The sequence below is a fragment of the Barbus barbus genome (genome assembly GCF_936440315.1).
Source record: "Barbus barbus genome assembly, chromosome: 11".
NCBI classification, from domain to species: Eukaryota; Metazoa; Chordata; class Actinopteri; order Cypriniformes; family Cyprinidae; genus Barbus; species Barbus barbus.
The window spans coordinates 28,240,514-28,254,851 of NC_136739.1; the positions used below are offsets into that span (position 1 = coordinate 28,240,514).

Sequence of the window (14,338 nt, forward strand, 5' to 3'; positions counted from 1 at the left end):
CAGACTTCAATATACAGATTATATACTACATCAGTATTATCAGCTGTGCACCATGACACAAAATACAGTTTGCTATTAAAGTAAAATCAACATGTCAATAAAATATATTTGTGTTTCCATTTACTTTGTAAAAGAGCCGACCATTTACACTGTATACGATTTTTACCATTTGCTGTATATTTTGTGTAGATGTTGTTTGTATCATAGTCCACAAATGAATATTAATTTTGTAGTGAAGTCTAATAAACAGTTACATTTCTGTTAAAAGTCTAAATTGTGACCATTTTACAATGCATGCGGTTCGGAGAATATAGTCATTATTTTTCCAATTCTGTTTGGTGGCGCCAGTGACACAAAATTTACACACTTAAGTAAACATTGCGACATTTTAATGACTGTTTTGAATTGCATTTCAGAGCAGCGGTAAACATGCCAAGTGAATGTTTCTGATGAGTTCACAAAATGGCCTGGATGTGTTTAACGTGTCACACACCGTGCTCTGGAAGGCTGACCCGGTGGGACGCAGCGAAAACATTGAATAACGTTTTAAAAGCCTGTATCAGCACATCAGTTTTGATTTTTATTCTGGCAGAGTTTGAAACAGCTGCACCGCAGGCTCACACGCACATACTGCAGGAGCACTATTGAGTAACAGTCGACCGGGCCGTTTAAGATCAGGATTTGGAGGCCCTTGAAAACCTGGGCACCTGCCTGAGATCCCTGAGCGAACATTTGGATTAGGTCAGAGTGAACAGGCTGCATGCCCTGCGGGGCGCTTTTGTCTGAGCGTTCTCCTGCTGTGGGCCCTGGAGAAAACCCCAGCCCGAGGGTCCTTGGGACTGTCAGAAATGATTGTGCTGCTTTAACAAGAAGAACAGTGAACAGGTGGAACTTGTGTTTCCTACATTGAAATAAATCCTTTTTTATTTTATGCCGTATTAATGGGACTCATGGTCAAAAGGAACTCAATGCACCATAACCAGCAAGGAAAACGCTTTAGTGTGTGACCTCAAAGAAGAGCCAGTCCGTCATTAAAATGCTATTAACAAAGGATCATTCTGAAAAGCAAACCTCAATTTGTTAGTGCTGTTGCTCATATTTAGGGTTAGGGGTTTAAACAAACCACTAACCATAAGTATTAAACTTAGGCATGTAATTCAGCATGTTCTCAAATTGCACAGCATGTTCAAAAGAGGTGCTAGAGTTTTTGTTAGGGTTAGAGTTTTTGACTTTGCAGACCATAAATCTGATATAAAAACCACCTAGTAACTACCCAAGAACACTGTAACAAACCTAAAAAATCATCTAGAACACCTCAGCCATGTTAAAAATCACTCAAAATACCCTAGCAACTTGTTAAAATCACTCCGAACGCTTTTTAGGGAGTTGAGTGTTGTATCTCCCTGCGGTCCAGTTCTCTTCAGAGACACATGAGGCTGTCAGTCTGGCTGTTTATTTTTCAGGCCTGGAGGCCTGTTCATGGTTCAGCTGTCGTCAGGCAGCAATACGGCATGTGTCTGCGGCTCTTCAATATAAACTTCCAACAATGACAGACTCAAGTCACCTACCACAGTTAAAGACATTCAGGCTTTGTCTTCGACCCCAGGAGACTGTACTGAGATCTACACTCACCTCCTCTGCTCTGGGTCTCATCATGTCTCTGAATGAACGAGCAGAAGGTCTGTGAGTATATGGATGCATCCCAGGAAAACTGTCAAAAATGTTGATGTTCCATGTTCAGGTCTCCCACTCAAAAAGCTAAAAAGCATAATTAAAAAAAGAAAATATATTTAATCATTTAAATGCTAAATTATTAAGGATTTATTGAAGTGGAATTTTTAATAACAAATAATTACAATACTTTATCATTTCAATTGTTAATATATATATACATGTGTGTATGTATGTATATATGTGTGTGTGTGCGCGCATATATACAGTAATGGCCAAAAATATTGGCACCCTTGGTAAATATAATCAAAGAAGGCTGGGAAAATTAATCTGCATTGTTAATCCTTTTGATCTTTTATTTAAAAAATTCACAAAAATCTAACCTTTCTTTGGATAATAAGCATTTAAAATGGGGGGAAATATCATTATGAAATAAATGTTTTTCTCTAATACACATTGGGCACAATTAACAGCACCCTTTTATTCAGTACTTTTTGAAACCTCCATTTGACAGTATAACAGCTCTAAATTTTATGCCAAAAATCATTAGTATATTAATTAAAGATCATGTTCCATGAAGATATTTTGTAAATTTCCTACAGTAAATATATCAAAACTTGATTAGTAATATGCATTGCTAAGAACTTCATTTGGACAACTGTAAAGGTGATTTTCTCAATATTTAGATTTTAATTGATAGTTCATTTTTAAAGTGGTATTTGTGGTACTGCCTAAATATAATTTAAGTTTTAGATTAAATGCAATACAAAACATCATTATTTAATGTAATATAGAATATACACACAAATGCAGATAAATTTGTGTGTGTGTGTGTGTGTACAGGTCTCTATGAGTCTCTGGATCTGTCCTGTGCAAATTTATGAGATGTGAGATTGCTTAGAAAAGTTATTATAATGCTAGTAGACTAAAAGTATTTGTTTGTACTTTTCTGAGCAATCTCACATTGCTTAGAAAATAAATACTTTTACTCTACTAGCATTTAATCTTATGCACATTAAATGGTAGAACTATATGTATTGTTGTTTCACTTTGATAAATTGCTCCTGCTTGTTTTATTCTCACTTGTTAATAAATGAATAAATGTGTATGTAGCAATGTTGTGCAACTAATCACTATTGAACTTCAATAGTGACTAGTTGCACAACATTGCTACATGCACATTTATTAATTTAGTGATTTATGAGTGAAGTACATTATAAAGAACTGTGCAGGAATCCACACTTCCACCATCCATTTGTGCTGGTGTCTCCCCTGAATAAATTGCTTCTGGTTGTTTTATTATAAGTCATTAAGTCAATTGGGATCAAAGAATCATATAAGAATGCTCATATCCACACTTACGTATTTTCACCTTAAATGATGAGCCTGTGACGGACAAATGCTAGTCAGCCAATCAGAGCGGCTCATACAGTCCATGCCGCTGCTAAAAACAGCTTTAAGAAAAATGCACAGACACTTTGTGTAGTAGTTTTGGTTAGCCAGTTTATTGTGGTTTATGACACTTGGAGCAGACATTTATTTAAGGAGACTTACAAAACACGATGGCTGATGGTGAGAATGTTGAAAGGGATGCTGAGGTCCCACCGGTCCCTGAGCCACAGCTCCCAAACACTGCTGCAGCTGGTACAGTAACGTTATGCCAAAACATTCATATCAGAACGAACATACAGTATCATGCTCAGTGCAGATCGATTAGGGGCTGTTCAAGCCATAAATGTTGAAAAGCCTCTAACAAACACCAGCGAGATATTCATATTCAAAACACTTGAATTACTGAAACTAGATTTACATATTTGAAGCTGAAAGTAGGCCTATCTTACAATCGCAACTTGACTTTTGCGTTCTAGCGTATAGTTTTTGCGAATATGAAAATAATATGTGCTTGTTTTCAACTTCTTGTTCATAATGGCACTGTAGCTGTACATATCCTAGGAAAAGTTTTCTGGTTATAATGTGTAAAATTCCAACGTCTGTTTACTTCTATATGAGAAATTATGTAAGACACTTGAGATATAGTGTGTGTGAATTTTGTCTCAGACGTGTTTCTAAGAAGCTTTTCAGCGACCACTCAAACTATCATACAGATTTATCATTCACACATGAATGAAACCGCTGAAATATGTAATGGACCTGACCTGGTCTCTGTCTCTCTGTTACTGTAGGTCGTAACCTGAGAGGATGGCTTCAGGAGCAGTTTGGGGACAGGCCTCTGGAACAGTGTGAGGACATGAGTCTACCGAACGCTGCCCATGTAGGAGACCTAGACACTCTCAAGACCCTCCTACAAGAAGACCGCTTCAAACTGTGAGACTTCCTTCTCTGAATGATTCATTAAAGTTGACTTAAAATGAAAATGTACCTGTTTTCTAAATGTATATTAAAACTGCTTAGAAGACGACAGATTCATATAAAAACGTTTCATTGGAGTCAAGTAAACCCTATGCAGCAATTTCCAATTAATCGTTTGGTGATTAGGGTTTTTAGAAGACAATTTAAACATACCCCATACCTGATCGGAAAATAAAACATGTACATCCTCATTAAGATCCTTAGCCCTAACAGTAGTAATAGATAAAGGTTTGTATGAATGCTCAAGAAGAAAGAGATAGATGACTGAAGCAGAGGAGGGAGATTCCTCAGAAGGAAGGATTAGTTTGTGCAAAGGTTGAACAGGCAGTAGAGACTTCCAAGGCACCCCATACACCCGTAGAGCCGATCTAATGCGCAAATACATAAAAAAGGAGGTGCCTGGCAAATTATATTGAGTTTTAAGATTCTGGAAGGATTTTAAACCACTATCATCATAGATATCTCCCAGAGTGTTTATTTTATTACGAGTCCATTGCGGACAATGAAATGGAGTACTGCCTGACAAAAGGTTATTATTGTGGAAAATAGGCGAATGTCTATGCCATTTTGTAGCTAGTTGTGAACATCTTTCAACATCCCTCCATGTGGACAGGAGATGGGTTACAATGGGACCAAACCGAGATTTACACTGCCTAAGCGGAGCTCCCGAAAAAACAAGATACTTCAATTTATACGGATAAACAATAGATTCCTCAATTGCTCTCCAAGACACAGAAGCGGCAGGATCAAACCAAACTGCTAAAGGGTGGAGGGCTTGAGACTTGAGCATAAAGTCTAGAATTAGGGAAAGAAAGACCTCCATGTAATCTACATCGTTGTAAAGTAGTCAGTTTAATACGAGGATGCTTCCCATCCCATATATACCGTGAAACACATGCATGTAGTTTATTCCAGTAGCCAACCGGTGGAGCGAGAGGAATCATGGAAGAAAAGAAATTAATACATGGGAGAACATTCATTTTAATCACCAATATACGGGCCTGAAAAGAAGTAGTAGTTAAGTACTTAAAGTTTTGAACCAATGGAACAGATATAGAAAGGGACATGGAATCAATTTTAGAATTGAGGGGAAGTAAACATGACTTACTCCAATTAATATTAAACCCTGAGAGAGATCCAAAATGGTCAAATAAATTCAACACATGAGGAATAGAATGAGCACTAGAATTGTTGAACATATGAGTGCTATCAGGAGACAGGATCATACTTCTCCGGTTTTTTGTCATTTTGAGTCTGCAAAACATTCTTTTTCTGATTTCAAATTCCTGGGCGTTGAGAGGGTTCTTTTACATAGGAGAGATGGTAACCGTGATAGAAAATTGTTACAAAGAGAGGCTTTTTGAGTTGAAATCATTAACCCCAACAGGATTAAATGAAGAGATGGATCTTGCATGCTTTTTGTAAAGGGAAAGTGTTGTCATGACAATTATCCCTCATTGATTAAGATCAGCTGTCAACAATTTGCAATTGTGCCTATAAGTTTCTTTTTTTTGTCTCATGAGCACTGAAGAAAGTATGGGCTGAAACGTCTGCTCTCTGGTTTGTTTTTAATACACTTTGCACTTTTGCATATGAAAAATAAATAACAAAATTTTTGGTAGACCTTTTTTGGTCTGTTCGAAGTTTTGTAGTGTGCGGACAAATTCAGCTACCTATTGGACTAAAAGCTGAATTTTCAGCATCATAACTCCAATCTTCAGTATCACATGATCCTTCAGAAATCATTCTAGTATGTTGATTTGGTGCTCAACTATTATTGGTGCTCATTGATTATCAGTGTTAAATATGTCTTTACTACCTAATATTTTTGTGGAAACCACATTTTTTGCAGGATTTTTGGATGATTAGAAAGTTCATTGAACGGTATTTATTTGAAATAGAATATTTTTGTAACATGAGAAATGTGTTTACTGTCACTTTTGATCTATTGCTGAATAAGCGTATTAATTTCTCTTTTTTTAATGTTCATAGCCCAAACTTTTGAATAGTAACACAGTTTCCAAAAAAATATATTGAGCAGCATAACTTTTTCCAACATTGATAAGAAATCTTGAGCACCAAGTCAGCATATTAGAAGGAAAATGGAAAATGTGACACTGAAGAATGGAGCAATGATGCTGAAAATTCAGCATTGCATCAAAGCGATAAATTAATTTAAAAATATATTCAAATAGAAAACAGTTATTTTAAATTCCAATGATATTTCACAATATTACCTTTTTTACTGTTTTGATCAAATAAATTCAGCTTTAGTGAGCAAAACAGACTTCTTTCAAAAACATTAAAAAATCATAATTATTCCAGACTTTTGGCTGCCCGTGTATGTTCTCATGGATTATTTAAGGGAGAATTATGATAATGCTGATTGCCCTGGAATACACACAGGTTCAATGCTGATGTTGATATTGACCACCGGTTGGATCAGAGGTCTATGTTCGGCATGCACACTTTGACAACTATGGCAGCCTGTACACCGTTCATCAGCGCTGCTTACCATCACCTTCCCTGCTTCCGGATGCCAACCCCAACTACTACTGCAATGGCTCCGTGAGCAGGGAAGCACTGGTCAGGGGCCGGGCCTGCTGTATGCTGGACGCAGTTCTGATACTCGGATGTGAACCAGCCTTCGTTAGCTTACTGCTGGACCACGGTGCTGACCCGTATCTAGTCTCCTGGAATAATCCTGACACCATGGTTCGCTTAAAAGTCAACGCTGAAGCCCTTCGCATCTACCAGGAAGCCAAAAGTAAGTTGTATTCTTGATGTTGTCATGTTACTATTGGGTCATTTCTATTATGGAGTATATTTTTTGCTTTAAGTGCAAAGTTTTATACAGTAAGGTCCAAAAATATGGATTTTTTTTTCCATTAAATCCTGGAAATAAATGGAAAAGTTTATTATAAAATTCAAAAAGTTTTATAGCAAAAAACAGTTATGTCAAATGAAGACCAACAAGCTCCTAATTTTTAAATATGAAAAGTTTGTTTTTCAGTATCACAGGTAGGTTAACATTTAAAATGTTCAGTGGATTTTAGTCATGCTATGCACTTTTAATATGGAATAAAACAGCGGTTTGTTAAAGAATATTTCGGATATTTCTTTTTTTTTCCCTTCATTCAGATTCTTTCAAACAATGTTGATGCTAACTAAAAGTTTTTGGTAATTGAAATATAGCTACAATAAAATAAAGTAAATAATATATAAAAAAATATATAAAATGTATGTTTCACAAGGACTGACCATGTAGACGGTCAATTAACTCAAGGGTGCAAGTGACCTCTCGCTCTCCAACACTGCTTACATGGAACCCAGTGTCTTCCACAGGACTGGCAGCTGTAATGGTAAGTGTTGATTTTGGGGTGGAAATCTGTGGAATGGATTCCTGGTAAAAATATGTTAACTGTACTCTTATTGTGAGTTGAATGCATAAGCATATGAGCAAAAATGTTTAATATGCACTGCTGCTGCCAGTTTAAGAGCGTTTTACATACTCTTCTTTGCACTGTGCCAAAGAACACGATTACCTGTAGTAAAATCACTGTAACACACTGCCTTTTGTGGCTCATTGCTTTAATGGAGGACAATATTGAACACCACTGATAAGAGAAAATCATATTGAGATTAGTCTTATTTTAGCCTGTGCCAACAGTTACAGCATTTCAGTAATGACTAGTGAATATTATTAGATTATGATATTGGTGATATGTTCTCATATTACCTACATTTGATTATATTGCTGACATATTCTTACATGTATTTTTTGCAATATTGGTAATGCGAAGAATTTGTACTTCTCTACTTTATGGAAGTAGCTTCTACTTTATTTGAATATTTAAGGTTTTTGCGACTTATTTGTTTCCTTATTTTTTTACTTCAAAAGATTCTGATTGTCTCATTATTCATTACCCTGATTAAAATGTTTTTCATTATTTGTTTCATTATTTAAAAGAGCGGAGTGGAAAAATTAAAATATTTTGAAACATTACAAACATCCCTTTTAATGCATCCCTGCTGAATAAAAGTATTAATTTATTGAAATAAATCATTTCAGGATTTTAAACGGTAGCGTATTTATTATTTAATGTAATTAATTATTTTTTTCAACTCTTTCTTTTTCATTGCGTACTATTATTATTATTTTGTCTCATTATGTTTTATTCTATATTATCTTTTATTTATTACACAGCTCTGTGCTCCCATTGGCTTTTATAATTGCTTATATTTAGCTGTAGGTTTTTTTTTCTTTACCCTAAGGGGTCATTATTGTTCTTTATTGCTAAATCTCTTGATTAAAAACGCAATTATCATTCAGCGCAGGAAGTGATTTATACTTCCTTAAGACCGAGCCTGTCTTCACAGAGGCCCTGCCCACAAGTTTCTCAGGGATCTTAGTAGATATCATGTTAAGCTATCACATCTCACCATCGTATAATAGCTCCTGATGTGCACTGATTCCACTGAGGTTTTCAACCATATTTCCCAGGCTTACATCCATCAGGATCACTCTCTGGGTACAACTGCCTTTTTTCCTTGTCATACTATAACTTTAGTGCGCTGTGACATTAAAACCACATCTTGTTGAAAACCACAAACTGGAAAAAGAAAAGCCTGGGAAAGGCCGGACACTGCCAACGAATCACCAGTGGGCTCGTAGAGCACTGCAGTCCCTCTATCTGCATCTGGGGGAAAGGTGGGTTCACACACTACTAAGTGCACTCTAGTTCGTTGGTACCCTGTAATAGTCTCCCCTCGGTGCATTTTTGTTTTCTTCGAAATCTTGATCAAAGCTCCCTATGTTTAATGTCAAAATGTCAGCAGCAGATCTTGAGTGACTGCCATCTTTTTCCGATTGTTTTCAGCAGTGGATCTGGATGGAGGCCACTTAGCAACCCCAAAACTCCCAAGAGCAGGATGCGTGTCCAAATGGGTGGGCGCTAAATCCCTAAAGTTTGATTGGCCAGTCCAGGTGTCATCTCAAAATTCTAACCTGTGATTGGTCATCTCCCAAGGCAGAGGCAGGATGCTCTTTAAAACCCAATATGAGTTTGTTTCCTCATAGGAAAAAATTTGGAGAAATTTAGCATTAACCACTTGCTCACCAGTAGATCCTCTGAAGTGAATGGGTGCCGTAAGAATGAGAGTTCAAACTGCTGATAAACACATCACAATAATCTACATGACTCCATCCATCAAAAAAATATAAATACTCTATCATATACCCTCTATCAATAATATTGCTTTTTCCAGAAAAACGTAGTTTAGTATGAATCGGGAGAGAAATCTGCACATCAAGCACCATTTACAGGTTGAACAGTCCAAAGCTTTCAGTGGATTTCGATGCGAGAAGACAACATGGGATGGACTTTGTAACTGGAGGAAATGTTATGAATTATGGATTGGTATTTTGGCCAGAGGCGACAGAGCCTTTCAGTTCACAGACTTTAGTTGATAAACTTGGGTCATGTGGATTATTGTGATGTTTTCAGCAGCTGTTTGGACTCTCATCCTGACGGCACCCATTCACTGCTGAGGAGTGATGTAAATGCTAATTTTCTCAGAATCTGAGGGTGTTGTCAGTAAATTGTCAGCAAAATTAATTTTTGGGTGAACTATTCCTTGACCACATGGTCAACTCTTGGCTCTGTAAACTGAGCTGAATGTCTCATTTCTAAGTAAAAAGGGGTCTTGGGAGCAGCCTGCATTTTTTAAAGCAAAAAAAGTTTTGGCTAAAGCTCTTATTTTGCTCATTTGGCCTTGCTGAGATGTTTTTCAAGTTGGGATTTAGACATGTAAGACACATGGATGTTGGCAAAACAGTTTCAAATAACTTCAAACACCTTCATTGCTGTGTACAAACATTTCCATGACATCCTAGTCATTTACAGCTGAGCTGCATCCCAGCAAACAGTGACGTAATATCTATTTTAAAGTATCTGTGTAGGACTATATGATGTATTGTGATGTTAAATCAAGACAAGGTTAAACTGCAATGTAGATGATGGATTGTGCTTTTAACTTTGTCCTAGACATGTTCTCTGCTCTGTTTTGTTGTAGTAGCTGTAGTAGTTTGTTTAATGGGTTTATATTGATTCAGTGTTGTCTGAAGGATGGCTCTAGATGGCACCATCTTCATGTGAAGCCTCACCATCTCATGACTTCTTTCTCTCCACAGAGACCTAAAAGAATTTACAGCAAACATTTACTCTTGGGCATTGATTGTATTTATTTATTTGCTGACACATTTAGTTATGTAACTTTTTATTTAGCCATATATCTTATTTTAGAGGTCATCAGAATTTATTTTTCTCTTTACCAATACCTCTGCTCTCTCTTGCAGGCACCTCTTCCAAATGGTTCATTTGCAGGTATTATAACAAACTAGTGCAACTTACATTTTTGTTTTGTATATTTCTGAGTTTTGTACATTAGCTGCCTTCAGATTCCCAGAAAAAGGGATTCTGATGCAGTCGGCTATATTGATGAAAGTGTGGTTATTTTTAATTGTTTTTCTCTGAACCGATCAGCTGTAGGTGTAATTTTTCTGTTGTTTTATGATGCCACTAATTGCATTCTTGTCTCATAAATGTATTAGGAAAAAAAAAACATCTCAAGTTTCCAACCAAACAGACAATTTCCTCATGCATTTAATTTGGGTTTTAACGGAAATGCAATTAACTGCATTTTAAGATTTTATATGAGCTTATAAAAGTGCATGTGTGCTTGTGTCGGGTATAAAATAACTTTTTTCCTTTTTGTTAAAATTGAGTAACAGCTGCATGTTGTTTAGTTCATTTTAATCTTGCATCTATCAGACTAATTTGCACTTGCGCTCTTATTTTATTTTCCCTCTTTAATTGCATTTTTTTTGGAACCGTGATCTCATACCTTTTGACTAGCTCTTTTTGTTGTGTGGTGTTTTTTTTTTTCTTTCTCTCTCTCGTACTGCGGGGTATTTCATATAAAGAAAAGGGAGAACAACACATTTTTTTATTTTCTGATTTGTGTATCACATGTGATTTAGATCAGGTATTATTTAAGCTGTGCCGTTCCTGCCAGAAAAACACGCTAGACTTCAAGAAATTAAACACTATTGATATACAGTCCAAGTAAAACAGTATTTTTGCTTGTCTTGTGTCAGGTCAGTATAACAGGAAGGGTAGCGATTAAATACATTTTGGTAATTTTTCATTTCTGTGTCATACACATGCAAAATCAATTACAAAAGTATTTCCGGTGCAGTTCTTCTCTCAAACGTTCGTTTGCATGTCTGATCTCAGAGCATGACTGTGCTGTTAACAGTAAAGGAAGGCAACGCTTAAATCCGTGGCTTGGTTTAAGACAGGAAATATTGAATGGAGAAAATTTACCAATAAATCTGTTTTATTTAGGAAACCAAAATTGCTTAATGACACTTAATTTGACTTTTTTCCAACAGCACCGGCAGTTGTGAATTGCGGCGAACAGCAGAATCGCAAATGAATGTTCCAGACTCTCAGATCCTGCCCTGTGAACTGTTTAGATCTGAAACTAATCAAAAGGCAAACTAAACAAACAAAAAACATCTTTGAGAACATTTGCCATCTCGTATTGCAGGTCGACAGCCTTGTAGCCTTTGGTTTGTGCTCATTAACCTCAGTCGATTTAGAGATCGTGTAGATTAGCTGTAGATTGCGGTTTTATAACTAAACATCAATCTCGAGCAACAAAAAGCCGCTAAAAATAATTTCGATATGAATGTTATACTTGTTTTTTTCTTCCTCTGAAATACCACACACTCCCAGAGTTTTTCCAGCTCTGTAAGAACAGAGGCTTTGTAATTGATAGTATTCATTAAGCCAAACTACCCATGGTTAATTGCTTCTGTGAAGCTTTGGCTCTGGGGAGCAGCTCCACAGCTGAGCTGAACGGTTTGCTCTTGGCCAAGGAACAAAGCTATCAACAGACATGTTTGAGGGCATTCGGGCTTCCTCTGGAAATTAAGCAGGAATTGTCACTCGGCTGACAAACCGCCATCAGACAACAGCATCAGCAGGAACCCTGGAAAAGAAGAGGAAAATAATTCCACGACCACTATGGGAATGCGGTAAAAAGTGTTTTCCTGCAGCCTGGAATCCCACAGTTAAACCTGCAGGCACAGAAATGAGTGGAAACGGCCTTCCCAGAGGTCTGTGAACGCCATGCGAAAACGTGTAGAGTCACAGGATTGCATCATCATGTGTCACAAATCCCCCTGACACCAAATCCCTTTAGATTTCTGAATCATGCTATTACATAACTGAGCGCATTCGCAGACTCTGAAAGGGGTGTCGCTTTCTGCGATTCGGATCAAGTAACCCCAAAGTGGAACCGTGGACAGCATGGAAGGAGGATATGGGGTGTCTCATTTGGATGGGGGCCTTGCAACCATTCCCTTGGCTCTTCCTCCTAGTATGACCCTTCTGACAGAGGGTGGGAAAGGATCCAAGCCCACGGCCCGACGCCACATCAAATCAACCATTTCCTCCCATGATAGGATGGCTCAGACGAGCTTCCCAGATCTCCAATAAGGAGGAAAAGAGATGTATAGAGGATCAATCCTGGTGGAGGATGATTTTGGCCATCGTTGTTCCTTATATTCTTGTGCATACTGACACTAATGCCTCAGCCATCTTCATTTCCAACAATGGACTTTGATTTTTCAGGGAATATATTTCCTGGTTCAATATGATTACAAATTTGATTTGGCGTATTTCAGTTATAATGTCTACTGTTATTGATTAAAATGATCCATTAAAACAACTGGCTCCTCAGAGTCATTTGTTTGGAAACTGGGCACCTTTGGAGACACTACATGTTTTTGATTCAGTAAAAATAATTGTATCATATGCATATTTTTGAAGGCCAACTCGTAAGTTAGCATCACCCTGGTTCCCTCGACAAAAACCCAATAGGATTTTTCAATTGGCGTTTGCAGTATCGCAGAAAATAAGATCTGTGACCAACAACATTTTGTCCATCATGATAATCTTGACCAATTAATACAACATTTATTAATTCTGAAGTCTAAATACTTTTGCCAGAAGAAAAAGCTTAATATAGGATATAAACGAACTACACCACCATTGCATGACTTCAACTTCACTAAAACGTCTGACAAATATTTCAGTCTTTAAAAATATTTTTGCTGAAAGTTTTAGTTTGCAAGAGCGTGATTATAATCTCAACGAGGTTTTGAAATTTAGTGATTAGTGAGTTTACCTGTTTGATGTGATGGCATTTAAGGTCCCCAATAACCTCGGCAGTCCTATTTAGCAACTTGTAAGCAACCGCCTTTTTCAAGAAAAGTAAATGTTTTTTTTTTAAATCACCATACTGATGTATTTTATGTGGTAGAATAACACGTGAAAATATCTTCAGTTTGTTTTAACCACAGACCTTATTTCAGCCATTAAACCAAAAACCCAACCCAAGGGACGATAGAACCCTAATTGCTATAATCCTAACTTGTTTTGGGGTTTTGGCCTACAGTACATAAATACGTCATCCCTGCAGCACTCTGTTGCACAGCATTAAATACAGACTGCAAATTTAAATTCATAGTACGATTTCTTTTGCTTTGGTGCTGAAGATTTAACAGTAGCCTTCAAAAGAAATCATGTAAACTGTAATCAAAAGCAGTTTGGCATCAATGGTTCCATGAACACTGTTTCCAACTTCTTTTAATGGAAAGTAGCTAAAGCCTCCTTGAAAAGTAGCTAAATGTGCTAGACTAATTAGCATATTCATGACATCATATTTCCTTTTACATTTGTTTGCCTTTCTGTGCTCACATACTGTATTTTAATGAAGCCAAATTCTCAATAAAAATGTTTTCATTGATATATTTTTATGTTTCTGTTATCAGACAGCGAGAAGAATATGAAATAGTGACTGAAACGCGGCCTATTAAGACTACATAACCAGTTCTCCCTTCCAAGATGTTAATCGAGCTGTCATCTGATGAAATCAAATTTACATAAGATAAGGACAATGGCTGAGAAGCAACAGAATATCTATTTTAACTGAATGCGCTGCTGATTAATCGCTAGGCGCTTTTTTGGAAAAAAAGTGTCCATGAAGAACTTTTAACATTCATGGACTGTTTCCATTACACAAAAGGTTCTTTATAATGGAAAAATGTTCTTTAGATTATTAAAATGTTCTTCACTCCAAGAAAAAAAATAGTTATTTTAAGAACTGTTGACTGAAAAGTTCTTTGTGGAACCAAAAATGTTTCTTTATTGGCATCACTGCGAAA

The 14,338-nt window shown here is 36.7% G+C and overlaps 1 protein-coding gene across 1 annotated transcript; it reads left to right on the forward strand.

Annotated features, from left to right (window-relative positions):
- Window positions 1-3,233: 3,233 nt before the first annotated feature.
- LOC306877446 (ankyrin repeat and SOCS box protein 1-like) lies at window positions 3,234-9,055 on the forward strand (the record flags this gene model as incomplete). Its single annotated transcript, XM_079429216.1, has 4 exons — window positions 3,234-3,315; window positions 3,855-3,996; window positions 6,528-6,808; window positions 8,922-9,055. The coding sequence occupies 4 exons, from the start codon at window positions 3,234-3,236 to the stop codon at window positions 9,053-9,055; spliced, it is 639 nt and encodes a 212-aa protein (XP_079285342.1).
- Between the last annotated feature and the right edge of the window lie 5,283 nt (window positions 9,056-14,338).